Genomic DNA, 12,324 nt, shown 5'->3' on the forward strand with positions numbered 1-12,324 from the left:
ATGTTGCCCAGGCTGGTCTTGAACTCCCGGGCTCAAGCGATTCTCCCACCTCAGCCTCACAAAGTGCTAGGATTATAGGCCTGAGCCACCATACCCGGCCATATCTTGTTTAAAAAAAAAAAAATAAAGTTCTCCATTATTTGATTGAATGTTTTGTTGTGCTTCGTTTTTTGAGACAGTCTTGCTCTGTTGCCCAGGCTACGGTGCAATGGCGTGATCTCAGCTCACTGTAACCTCCATTTCCTGGGTTCAAGCAATTCTCCCACCTCAGCCTTCCAAGTAGCTGGGATTACAGGCACCCGCCATCATGCCTGGCTAATTTCTGTATTTTTAGTAGAGACAGGGTTTCATGCCTCGGCCTCCCAAAGTGCTGGGATTACAGACGTGAGCCACCGTGCTTGGCTGGTTGAATGTTCATAAATTTCAAAAACATACCAAAAGAATGCACTTGAAATTTTAACTTTATTATTTTCCCATTACAAAAGTAATGCATATTGATTACATAATAAAAGGGAGGGAGCTCAAAACATATAAAGGAGTCTATGCTTTTTTCTTTTGTTTTTTTAAAGGAGTCTATTTTAAAATTGCCTATTACCCTATTCCAGGGAAAACTATTAACATTTTGCCATATTTCATTTTATCAGTCTTTTCCTATGTATTTTTGAACATAGCTCAAATATTACTGTATATAAAGTCTTATATTCAGCTTTTTCAACATAAATTACATTAAAGTTATTTTATTTTATTTTTTTTTTTGAGACGGAGTCTAGCTCTGTTGCCCAGGCTGGAGTGCAATGGCCAGATCTCAGCTCACTGCAAGCCCCGCCTCCCGGGTTCACGCCATTCTCCTGCCTCAGCCTCCCGAGTAGCTGGGAGTACAGGCGCCCGCCACCTCGCCCGGCTAATTTTTTTTTTTTTGTATTTTAGTAGAGACGGGGTTTCACCGTGTTAGCCAGGATGGTCTCGATCTCCTGAACTCGTGATCCGCCCGTCTCGGCCTCCCAAAGTGCTGGGATTACAGGCTTGAGCCACCGCGCCCGGCCCATTAAAGTTATTTTTATGTCAATAAAAATTATCTTTGTAAACATAATTTTAATGGCAAAATGACATTCCATCATACAGACATACTATAATTTATTTAAACACTCTCCTAAAATCAAATATTTAGTTAGGAGAAGGAGTTAGTAGGTCAAAGCATATAAACATTGTGCAGATCACTGTGGCCTAGAAAGGCTGTTCTTTTTTTTTTTTTTTTTTTTTTTTTTTTTTTTGAGACAGAGTCTCGTTCTGTTGCCCAGCCTGGAGTGCAGGGGTGCGATCTCGGCTCACTGCAACCTCTGCCTCCTGGGTTCAAGCAATTCTGCCTCAGCCTCCCGAGTAGCTGGGATGACAGGCGAATGCCATCATGCTCGGCTAATTTTTGTATATTTAGTAGAGACAGGGTTTCACCTTATTGGCCAGGCTGGTCTCGAACTCCTGACCTCAAGTGATCCACCCGCCTCGGCCTCCCAAAATGCTGGGATTACAGGCATGAGCCACCGTGCCCGGCCTCAAAGGCTGTTCTTGAGAGCACAGGGAGGAAATGCAGCGACTCTGCGGGTGAGGGGTGGTATCAAGGCTGGCAGCAAGGAGAAGGCTCACAGGTCCTGGCCTAGTCGCTCCAGCTCGTTGAGGAGGAAGTCCATATCAGCACAGGTCAGCGCAGGGTTGGCCACAACCACACGGAAGAAGTTACCCCGGGTTCCGTGGGGCTGGTAGCCAATCATCATGGAGCCCTCCTTCACCATGCGCTCCTTGAGCACGGGGGCCACCTGTGGGAGGGTGGAGAGAGATTCCAGTTGCAGCCTGGGGTCGGCTGACAGGTAGGCTGGCTTCTTGTCCTGCCAGGCTTTCAGAGGTGCTTTCCCCTCCCACCCAGCCACCTTCTAGGGGTAGCATACATTGGTCAGATGTTGACCTTGGCCTCAGTTTACCTTTTCTGTCATATCTAACCTCCTTGGCCTTCTCTATCTTCTGCTTTTCTCCCCATTTCTCCCATCTCCAACAAATCTGTCATGTGGGCCATTTTCTGCCAAATCTTGACTTTCTCTTGATTCCTAACACTGCTTTAGTCTAACTTCAAGCCTTGGTCATCTAAGGCTTAGTCAACACCTTCTTCTCCCCTCTCTTAATTCCTGTAATATTTTTGATAATATTAATCTGTGCCCTGTGATCTAGCAAGTAATTTACAAAATTGCCTTGAACACATTGCTTCCAAATAGTAACTCTTGTTTTATAATAACAACTCCATCAGGGCAAGAACATTTGTCCTTTCGGATCATCTGCAGCACCTAGTACTACTCTATCTTTAGGGACCAGGATATAACACAGCTCCTTGCCTCCAGGTGGCACTTCTAGACTGGCCTTCCCTGGTTGCTCTGTCCCCAGCACGGGTGATAAAGCTCTTCCATGATCTTTCTGCCTCATATCTGTCCTGGGCCTGAGTTCCCAGCCCAATTGCCAGCACAGGGCTCTGTGTACTGCACACTGGTAACTTCTCTGACTTCTCCTGTAACACCCCTCGCTTCTTCTTACTTACCAGAAACATACCTTCCTCCCCATCCCCAACCCTACCCCTACCCAAAAGAGCGTCCGTGCCTCAGAGCAAGAGACCAGCAAGGGGACCTGCCATGCCACTCCCAGCCAGCAGGGGGCAGAAGCGCATCAGGTCCCTAAGGGGAAAGCAGAGCGGCAGAGCACGCCTACCTTGGACAGCCTCTCGTGGTAATCTGGACTGTCCTGCTTCCCTCGCAGGCTGGGGGGTACGAACCAGAAACACACATTGACAAACTCAGGCTGAGAGGAATGAGAAAGAGGAAGGTGTATGCTGAGGAACGGGGACCGTTTTCCCTCTCCCTGCCCTTTTTCCTCCACTAGGGCTTTAGTTGGGGTTAGGGAGCTGCAAAAGAGCTGGGCGGGGGCAGGTGCCACAAAAGAGAAGGGGGTCCTACCTCCATGACTAGCTCCAACCCTTCCCGCTTCTTTATTTCCTCTACCAGGTACCTGTGAACAGTGAGAAACCATAGGCGGGGAGGAAAAGCAGAGATCCAGAGACAAAAGAGGCCTACTTAGAATGAGCCACAGAGAGACTGAGAGAAAAATAATCCCGGGGAGCAGGAAAGGGGGAGGGGCAGTGACCCAGGAGAGGGGAACAGGGACGACCCCCCACACACCCCCACTCCACCCGCCTACCGGGCAAGGGCAAAGGCCTGGTCGATGCGCCGTTCCAGCCCTTGATCGCCCTGTGCCTTCCACATGAGCCACAGCTTCAGACAGTCCACACGGCGGCCACACTGCACTACCTTGTCTCCCGTGTCCAGAGCCACATCGTAGAACTTGTCCTGCTGGAAAAGGTAGCTGGCCTGGGACCCATGGCAGCGCTTGAGCAGGTTCTGTGTAGGGGTGAGGAGATTGTCAGACCCTACCCTCTCCACCGAGGCTTTCCTCCAGGGCTGCACTGTGGGGGTCTTAGCTCAGGATACCCTTTTCTTTCCCTGGAACCAGGCGGCACTGCTGGGATGGCTGCCTGCTGGCTCCAACCTTCTTTGGGTTTCCTCTCAGTACCCAGGGTTCTTCCTAAACTCTGATGGCAACTTCAAGCTAGAAACTCCAGGATACCTCTGACTCCAACTTCAAACTGGAACCTTTTCCCTTTGAAAACAGGACCCTGGGGGAGTGAAGGAGCCTAATACAGGATAGGATGGTAGCAGAGATGCAGCTTCAGAAGGGATGGTAAGGAGAATAGAGAAAGGCCTGAACTTTATCTAAGGTAGGATAGAGAAGGCAGAGCTCCAGAGACAGGTGGGGCTGGTGCAGGGGCAGGGGCAGACCCACCGAGGTATCCTGGAGAAGAAGTGCAGAGCATTGCAGGCCTGCGGCGAGGAGCTTGTGGGGATTCCAGGCCACAGAGTCAGCCCTGGATGGGGTGGAGCAAAGGCAGGTCAGTGGCTCCTCCTCCGCTGCCCAACCAGAGCCCCTCCTCCTTTTCCAGGACCCCAGTAAAGGTGCTTTGGTCTCACCCTCACCCCGGCATCAGGAAGAACTGCCATGTCTGACCTCCCAGCTCCAATCAATCCTCTCCAGTCCCCCTCCCCTCAGCCTCCTTCCCCAGCCATGTTAAACTCCCTAGTCCATGATGATTCTCTGGACCAATGGTTTGAAGGGTGGGATTTGGGAAGAAGGGGACTGTATGCACCTCTGGATCCCATCCAGGAGATGCCTGTGTGTCTGTGACAGCAGGACGCTCCCACCCCAGGCAGCCTGTAGAGCAGGAGGAACAACGTGGGCCTTGGCCTTGGCTCAGCCCACCCCACCGCACCCCCAAGCCCAAGTCCCACTCACATCCACATGCAGCCAGAGCCCATGACGCTGGCACACATCAGCAATTGCCTCCAGGGGGTCAAAGGCCCCTAGCACAGTGGTGCCAGAGGTGGCACTGACCAGGAACGGCACAGCACCCTGTTGCCAAAATGTAGAGGGAGAAAGATGTAAAGTCATCTCAAAAGCAACTCAGAGCCTGGTGCTGGGCCCAGCTCTAAGCTCTTTGCATGCCTAAAATGGCCCATTTCAACCTCACAACAATGTGTTACTGTCCTTTTTAATGTGCAGTCAGGGACACTGAGATTCAAAGATCCAAGCAGAAGCTCCAGAGATGGACTTTGAACCTAGGTTTTTATTTCCAAAGCTCATACTCTCAAAAAACTTGAATGTTTTACTGGCAGATCCAATGCTACTGAAAAAGGCATAGTGGCTCACACCTATAATCTCGACACTTTGGGAGGCCAAGGCAGGATTGCCTGAGGCCAGAAGTTCAAGACCAGCCTGGGCAACACAGCAAGACCCCACCTCTAAAAAAAAATTTTTTTTTTAATTAGTCAAGTGTAGTGGCGCATACCTGTAGTCCCAGCTACTCAGGAGGCTGAGATGGCAGGATTGCTTCAGCCCAGAAGTTTGAGGTTACAGTGAGCTATGATTGTGCCACTGCACTCCAGCCTGGGCAACAGAATGAAACTCTGTCTCAAAAAATATAAACAAACAGGCCAGGCACAGTAGCTCAGGCCTGTAATCCCAGCACTTTGGGAGGTGGAAGCCGAGGCAGAGGCATGAGAATCGCTTGAACCCGGGAGGCAGAGGTTGCACTGAGCCAAGATCGCGCCATTGTACTCCAGCTTGGGCAAAAGATCACGATTCTGTCTTAAAATAAATAAATAGGCTGGGCGTGGTGGTTCACACCTGTAATCCCAGCGCTTTGGGAGGCTGAGGCAGGTGGATCATGAGGTCAGGAGTTTAAGACCAGCCTGGCCAACATCTCTACTAAAACTACAAAAATTAGCCAGGCGCAGTGGCAGGTGCCTGTAATCCCAGCTACTCAGGAGGCTGAGGCAGGAGAATCACTTGAACCCGGGCAGCAGAGGTTGCAGTGAGCCGAGATTGTGCCATTGCACTCCAGCCTGGGTAACAAAGTGAGACTCTGTCTCTAAACAAACAAACAAACAAATAAATAAATAAATAAATAAATTTGAATAGTACAAAAGTTGTTTTTTTTTTTTTTTTTTTTTTTTTTGAGACAGAGTCTCGCTCTGTCGCCCAGGCTGGAGTGCAGTGGCCGGATCTCGGCTCACTGCAAACTCTGCCTCCCGGGTTCACGCCATTCTCCCGCCTCAGCCTCCCAAGTAGCTGGGACTACAGGTGTTCGCCACCTCGCCCGGCTAGTTTTTTGTACTTTTTAGTAGAGACGGGGTTTCACCGTGTTAGCCAGGATGGTCTCGATCTCCTGACCTCGTGATCCACCCGTCTCGGCCTCCCAAAGTGCTGGGATTATAGGCGTGAGCCACCGCGCCCGGCTTAGTACAAAAGTTTATGCAGAAATTGAATTAGTAATTTTTAAGACTACCACAGCTTGATGTGGTAGCTCATGCCTATAATCCCAGCACTTTGGGAGGCCAAGGCAGGGGCATTGCTTGAGCCCAGGAGTTCAAGACCAGCCTGGGCAACCTAGTGAGACCTCACCTCTACAAAAGAAAAAAAAAAAAAAAAGTCTGGGTGTGGTGGCTCACGCCTGTAATCCCAGCACTTTGGGAGGCCAAGGCAGGCGGATCACCTGAGGTCTGGAGTTCAAGACCAGCCTGACCAACATGGAGAAACCCTGTCTCTACTAAAAATACAAAATTAGCTGGGCGTGGTGGCACATGCCTGTAATCCCAGCTACTTGGGAGGCTGAGGCAGGAGAATCACTTGAACCCAGGAGGTGGTGGTTGCTGTGAGCTGAGATTGCGGCACTCCAGCCTGGGCAACAAGAGCGAAACTCCATCTCAAAAAAAAAAAAGAAAAAAAATAGGTGTATAGTGGTGCACTCCTATAGTCCCAGCTACCTGGGAGGCTGAGGTGGGAGGATCACTTAAGCCCAGGTGGTCAAGGCTGCAGTGAGCCCTGATCGTGCCACTGCACTCCAGTCTCAGCAACAGAGCAAGACCCTGTCTCAATTTTTTTTAAGTTAAAAAGAAAAGAAACGCCCAGGTCCAGATGGCTTTGCTGATAAATTCCATCGAACATTTAACAAAAATTGGTAACAGATCATAAACTCTTCCAAAAGACAGAATATACAAAAATCAATTGTATCTCTATACACATTAGCAATGAACAATCTAAAAATGAAATTAAGAAAACAATTTCATTTACAAAAACACCAAAAAGAATAAAATACTTAAGAATTGATTTAACAATAGAAGTATAAAGCATATACTCTGAAAACTACAAAACACTGTGGAAAGAAATTAAAGACCTAAATAAATGGAAAGATGTTTCATGTTGATGAATGAGCACAACTCCTATCAAAATCCCAGTTGCCCTCTTTGCAGAAATGGACAAGCTGATCTTAAATTCATATGGAAATTCATGAAACCCAGACTAGCCAAAAACAATCTTGAAAAAAAGCAAAGTTGGAGGACTCACACTTCCTGATTTCAAAACATACTACAAAGCTACAGTTGAATCAAGACAATGTAGTCTACAGGATAGACATGTAGATCAGTGGAACAGAACTGAGAACTCAGAAATAAATCCTCACATTTACAGTCAACTGATTTACAACAAGGATGCCAAGACAATTTATTGAAGAAAGAATTGTCTTTTCAACAAATGGTGCTGGAACAACTGGCTATCCACATGCAAACAATGCAGTTTGAATGCCTTTCTCATATCACACCCTCAAATTAACTCATATTGGATCATAGGCCTAAATCTCAGGGCTCAAACTATAAAACTCTTAGAAGAAAATATAGGAGTAAATCTTTGTGAGCTTGGGTTAGGTTAGATATAACACCAAAAGCAGAAGCAACCAAAGAAAAAGTAGATAAATTGGACTTCAAAATTTAAAACTTTTGTACTTCAAAGGACACTATCAAAAAAGTGAAAAGTCCAACAGCAAAGACATGGAATCAACCTAGGTGCCCACCAACAGTGGATTAGATTTTTTTAAATGTGGCATATACAAACCATGAAGTATTATGCAGCCATAAAAAAAGAATGAAATCATGTCCGTTGCAGCAACGTGGGTGCAGCTGGAGGCCAGTATCCTAAGTGAGTTAACACAGAAACAGAAAACCAAATACCACATGTTCTCGTAAGTGGGAGCTAAATACTGAGTCCACATGGACAGAAAGATGGGAATAAAAGACACTGGGGACTGTAAGAAGCGGGAGAGAGGGGAGAAAAAGTTGAAAACATACCTATTGGGTACTATGCTCACTACCTGGGTGATGGGTTCAATCGTGCTTCAAACCTCAGAATCACACAATATACCCTTAGAACAAACCTGCACATGTCCTTACTGAATCTAAAATAAAAGTTTCAGAAAAGTGAAAAATCAACCTAGAGAGTGGGAAGAACATATCTGAATATCATATATCTGATAAGGGACTTACATCTAGAATATATGAAGAACTCAGTAACAAAAAGACAACGTAATTTTTTTAATGGGCAAAGGATCTGACTAGACATTTTTTCAATAAAGATATATAAATGGCTAATAAGCACATGAAAAGATGCTCAACATCACTAATCATTAGGGAAATGCAAATCAAAACTACAATGAGTTACCACTTCATACCCATTTAGGATAACTACTATCAAAGTAACAGAAAATGGCGGGATGCAGTGGCTCACGCCTGTAATCCTAGTACTGTAAAAGGCTGAGGTGGGAGGATGGCTTGAGCCTAGGAGTTTGAGACCAGCCTGGGTGACACAGCGAAAAGGAATTTTGGTAGAAATGTGTCTCTACCAAAAATAATTTTTAAAATTGGCCACATGTCGCAGTGTGCACCTGTGGTCCCAGCTCCTTGGGAGGCTGAGGTGGGAGAATCACTTGAGCCCAGGAGGTTGAGGCTGCAGTGAACCATGATCGCACCACTGCACTCCAGCCTGGGTGACAGAGCAAGACCCTGTCTCAAAAAAACAAAACAAAGCAGAAAATAACAAGCATTGTCCGGGCGCGGTGGCTCACACCTGTAATCCCAGCACTTTGGGAGGCCAAGGCAGGCGGATCACAAGGTCGGGAGATAAAGACCATCCTGGCTAACACCCCGTCTCTACCAAAGACGTGACACTCCGTCTCCACCAAAACTACAAAAAAAAAATTAGCCAGGCCTGGTGGCAGGCACCTGTAGTCCCAGCTACTCGGGAGGCTGAGGCAGGAGAATGGTGTGAACCCAGGAGGCAGAGCTTGCAGTGAGCCGAGATCGCACCACTGCACTCCAGCCTGGGCGACAGAGCAAGACTCCATCTCAAAAAAAAAAAAAAAAAAAAGAAGAAGAAGAAGAAGAAAATAACAAGCGTTGACAAGGATGTGAAGAAATTAGAACCCTTGTGCACTGCGGGAATGTAAACTGGTTCAGCCACTATAGAAAACAGTATGGCAGTTCCTCAAAACAATTCAATAGAATTACCATATGCTCCAGCAATTCCACTTCTGAGTACACACCCAAAATACTGAAAGCACGGTCTTGAAGAGATTCCAAACAACAACTCAAACAGATAAATGGATAAGCAAAATATGGCATATATGTACAATGAAATATTATTCAGCCTTAAAAAGGAAGAAAATTCTCACATGCTACAACATGGATGAACTTTGAGGACATTCTGCTAAGTGAAATAAGCCAACTGAAAAAGACAAATACCACCAGGCATGGTGGCTCACGCCTGTAATCTCAGCACTTTGGGAGACCGAGGCAGGCAGATCACAAGGTCGGGAGTTCGAGACCAGCCTGGCCAAAACATGGTGAAACCCTGTCTCTGCTAAAAATACAAAAAATTAGCTGGATGTGGTGGTGCGCACCTGTAACCCCAGCTACTTGGGAGGCTGAGGCAGGAGAATTGCTTGAACCCAGGAGGCGGAGGTTGCAGTGAGCCAAGCTGGCGCCATTGCATTCCAGCCTGAGCTACAAAAGTGAAACTCTGTCTCAAGAAAAAAGAAAAGAAAAGAAAAAGACAAATACTGTATGATTCCACTTATATAAGTACTTAGAGTAGTCAAAGTCATGGAGACAGAATGGTGGCTGCCAGGGGCTGGAAGAGGGGGTAATGAGTTGTTGTTTGATGAGTATGGAGTTTCAGTTTTACAAAATGAAGAGTTCTGCTGGATGCAGTGGTTCATGACTGTAATGCCAGCACTTTGAGAGACCAAGGTGGGCAGATCACTTGAGGCCAGGAGTTCGAGACCAGTCTGGCCAACACGGCAAAATCCCGTCTCTACTAAAAATACAAAAACTAGCCAGGTTTGGTGGCAGGGGGCCTGTAATCCCAGCTACTCAGGAGGCTGAGGCACAAGAATCGCTTGAACCCAGGAGGCAGAGGTTGCAGTGAGCTGAGATTGTGCCACTGCCCTCTAGCCTGGGGGACACAGTGATACTCTGTCTCAAACAAAACAAAACAAAAAACAAGATGAAAAGAGTTCTGGAGACTGGTTGCACAACAATGTGAATGTATTTAACACTACTGAACTGTACATGTAAAAATGGTTAAGATGGTAAATTTTATGTTACACACACAAAAAAACAAGTAGAACTGGCAGCAGATTCTCAACAGAGACCCTTCTGGCATGTTGGGTGAGTCAGTTCTTGTTCATATAGAGCTATCCCTGTACATTGCAAAAATGTTTAGGATCCCTGTTTCCCTCTCAATAAACACAGTAATGCCCACTGGCTAGTGTCACAACACAAAGCAAAATAAAATAGTTCCACACACTTCCAAATGCCCACTTGATGACTAGGAGAGTGGGGGTGGATGGCAGCACCAGCCCCAAGCAAGTACCTATGGATGAGGAAGGCTATAGGTGGGGTGGAAACAGTCCAGGCAAAGGGGGGAAGCTGCTCCAGCCCCATATCTTCAATTCCAGAAATATCCCATGGCCTCGGCACACACACAGAATCTTCTTGTCTACCCAAAGGGGTACCACCTAGTTTATTTCCTTTCTCCCTTCCAGTCTCAGCTCAACCATCCCTTCTGAGGGAAGCCTTCCCTGACTCCTTCACCTCCTGATTAGGTCAATTCTCCTGTATTCTATGCTCAAAGAGCACAATGTATCTCACCTTCATAGCACATATATATATATATTTTTTACATATATTTATGAATATCAGTCTTGCTTACTGGAATAAAAGTTCTATGAAAAACAAAATGGGTGAAGGATCTGAATAGACAGTTTTCCAAAGAAGATATACAAATGGCCAATAAGTACATGACAAGATGCTTAATATCATTAGTCATCAGGGAAAATCAAATCAAAACACAATGAGATCCCACTTCACACCCACTAAATGGTATAATAAAAAAAGATATGACAAGTGCTGGTGAGTATGTAGAGCAACTGGAACCCTCATACACTGCTGTTGGGATTGCAAACTGGTGCAGCCACTTTGGAAAACAGTCTGGCAGTTTCTCAAAAGGTTAGATACAGAGTTACCATATGACCCAGCAGTTTCACTCCTAGGTATATAACCAAGATAAATGAAAACATATTTTCACACAAAAATCTGTACACAAATGTTCATAACAGTATTATTCATAAGAGTCCCAAAGTGGAAACAACCCAAATGTCCATCAACTAATGAATGGATAAATAAATGTGGTATGTCCATTTAATGGAACATGATTTGGCCATAAAAGAAGGGAAGTGCCGATACACGCTACAGCTTGGATGAACCTTGAAGACATTATGCTATGTAAAAAAAGCTCATCACAAAAGGCACGTATAATATGATTCCAGAATTCAGAACTGGCAAATATAGAGAGACTAACTAGGTTACTGGTTGCCTAGAACCGGGAGTTCTGGGAGAATTAGAGACCGATGGCTAAAGGGTATGAGGTTTCTTTTGGGGGAGATAAATGTTCTAATACTGATTGTGATGATGTTTGCACAACTCTGCAAATATGCTAAACCACTAAATAGTACCCTTTCAGTGGGTGAATTACATGTTAGGTGAAATATATGTTATGTGAATTATATATCAATAAAACTATTACCAAAAAAGTTTCTATAATAAAAAGAGAAACATCACTACTCTAATTGCGGCCCTTACTGCTACTCAGAGGTAACATCCACATATCAATAAATATATACTGTTATAAATAACAAAAATGGGCTCATAATGTCCTTTTTTTTTTTTTTTTTTTTTTTTTGAGACGGAGTCTCGCTCTGTCACCCAGGCTGGAGTGCAGTGGCGTGATCTCAGCTCACTGCAAGATCCACCTCCCAGGTTCACACCATTCTCCTGCCTCAGCCTCCCGAGTAGCTGGGACTACAGGCGCCTGCCACCACGCCTGGCTAATTTTTTGTATTTTTAGTAGAGACGGGGTTTCACCATGTTAGCCAGGGTGGTCTCGATCTCCTGACCTTGTGATCTGCCTGCCTCAGCCTCCCAAAGTGCTGGGATTATAGACGTGAGCCACCGCACCTGGCTCATAATGTCCATTCTATACTGCAATTTGCAATATATATTTACTATATACAGTGGAGATACTTTCATGTTAGTATATATAGTCTCATCTATTCTTTTAAATGGCTACCCAGTACTCTAATAATAGTAATAAATAATAATAACAACAATACCAGTAGCTTGTATTTATACAGTGCATCTATGTGCCAGGCAATATTCTAAGTGCTTTACATATACTGATTCATTCAATCCTTACAATAACCCTATGTGGCAAGTTCTATATTCTGTCCATTTTACAGGGGATGGAACTAAGACACATAGATATACCATAATTTATTTTATCTACTAATGG

The 12,324-nt window shown here is 45.6% G+C and overlaps 1 protein-coding gene across 23 annotated transcripts in view; it reads right to left on the reverse strand.

Annotated features, from left to right (window-relative positions):
* Nucleotides 1–443: 443 nt before the first annotated feature.
* Nucleotides 444–12,324, reverse strand: part of CSAD (cysteine sulfinic acid decarboxylase) — a 33,538-nt gene continuing 21,657 nt past the window's right edge. For 7 of the 23 annotated variants that reach the window (XM_015151840.3, XM_077954383.1, XM_077954380.1 and 4 more), the window contains 7 exons: nucleotides 4,381–4,497; nucleotides 4,235–4,299; nucleotides 3,874–3,955; nucleotides 3,232–3,431; nucleotides 2,991–3,042; nucleotides 2,746–2,835; nucleotides 444–1,811 (listed from right to left, as the gene is read on the reverse strand). In XM_015151840.3, coding sequence (XP_015007326.2) covers nucleotides 1,638–1,811; nucleotides 2,746–2,835; nucleotides 2,991–3,042; nucleotides 3,232–3,431; nucleotides 3,874–3,955; nucleotides 4,235–4,299; nucleotides 4,381–4,497 — 780 coding nt within the window. In that variant the 3' untranslated portion in view covers nucleotides 444–1,637. Of the gene's footprint in view, nucleotides 1,812–2,745; nucleotides 2,836–2,990; nucleotides 3,043–3,231; nucleotides 3,432–3,873; nucleotides 3,956–4,234; nucleotides 4,300–4,380; nucleotides 4,498–7,533; nucleotides 7,609–12,324 lie in introns of those variants that run through there. The other 16 variants (XM_028829512.2, XM_077954387.1, XM_077954384.1 and 13 more) reach the window with 5 other exon arrangements.

The sequence above is a fragment of the Macaca mulatta genome, chromosome 11, assembly GCF_049350105.2.
Source record: "Macaca mulatta isolate MMU2019108-1 chromosome 11, T2T-MMU8v2.0, whole genome shotgun sequence".
Classification (NCBI taxonomy): Eukaryota; Metazoa; Chordata; class Mammalia; order Primates; family Cercopithecidae; genus Macaca; species Macaca mulatta.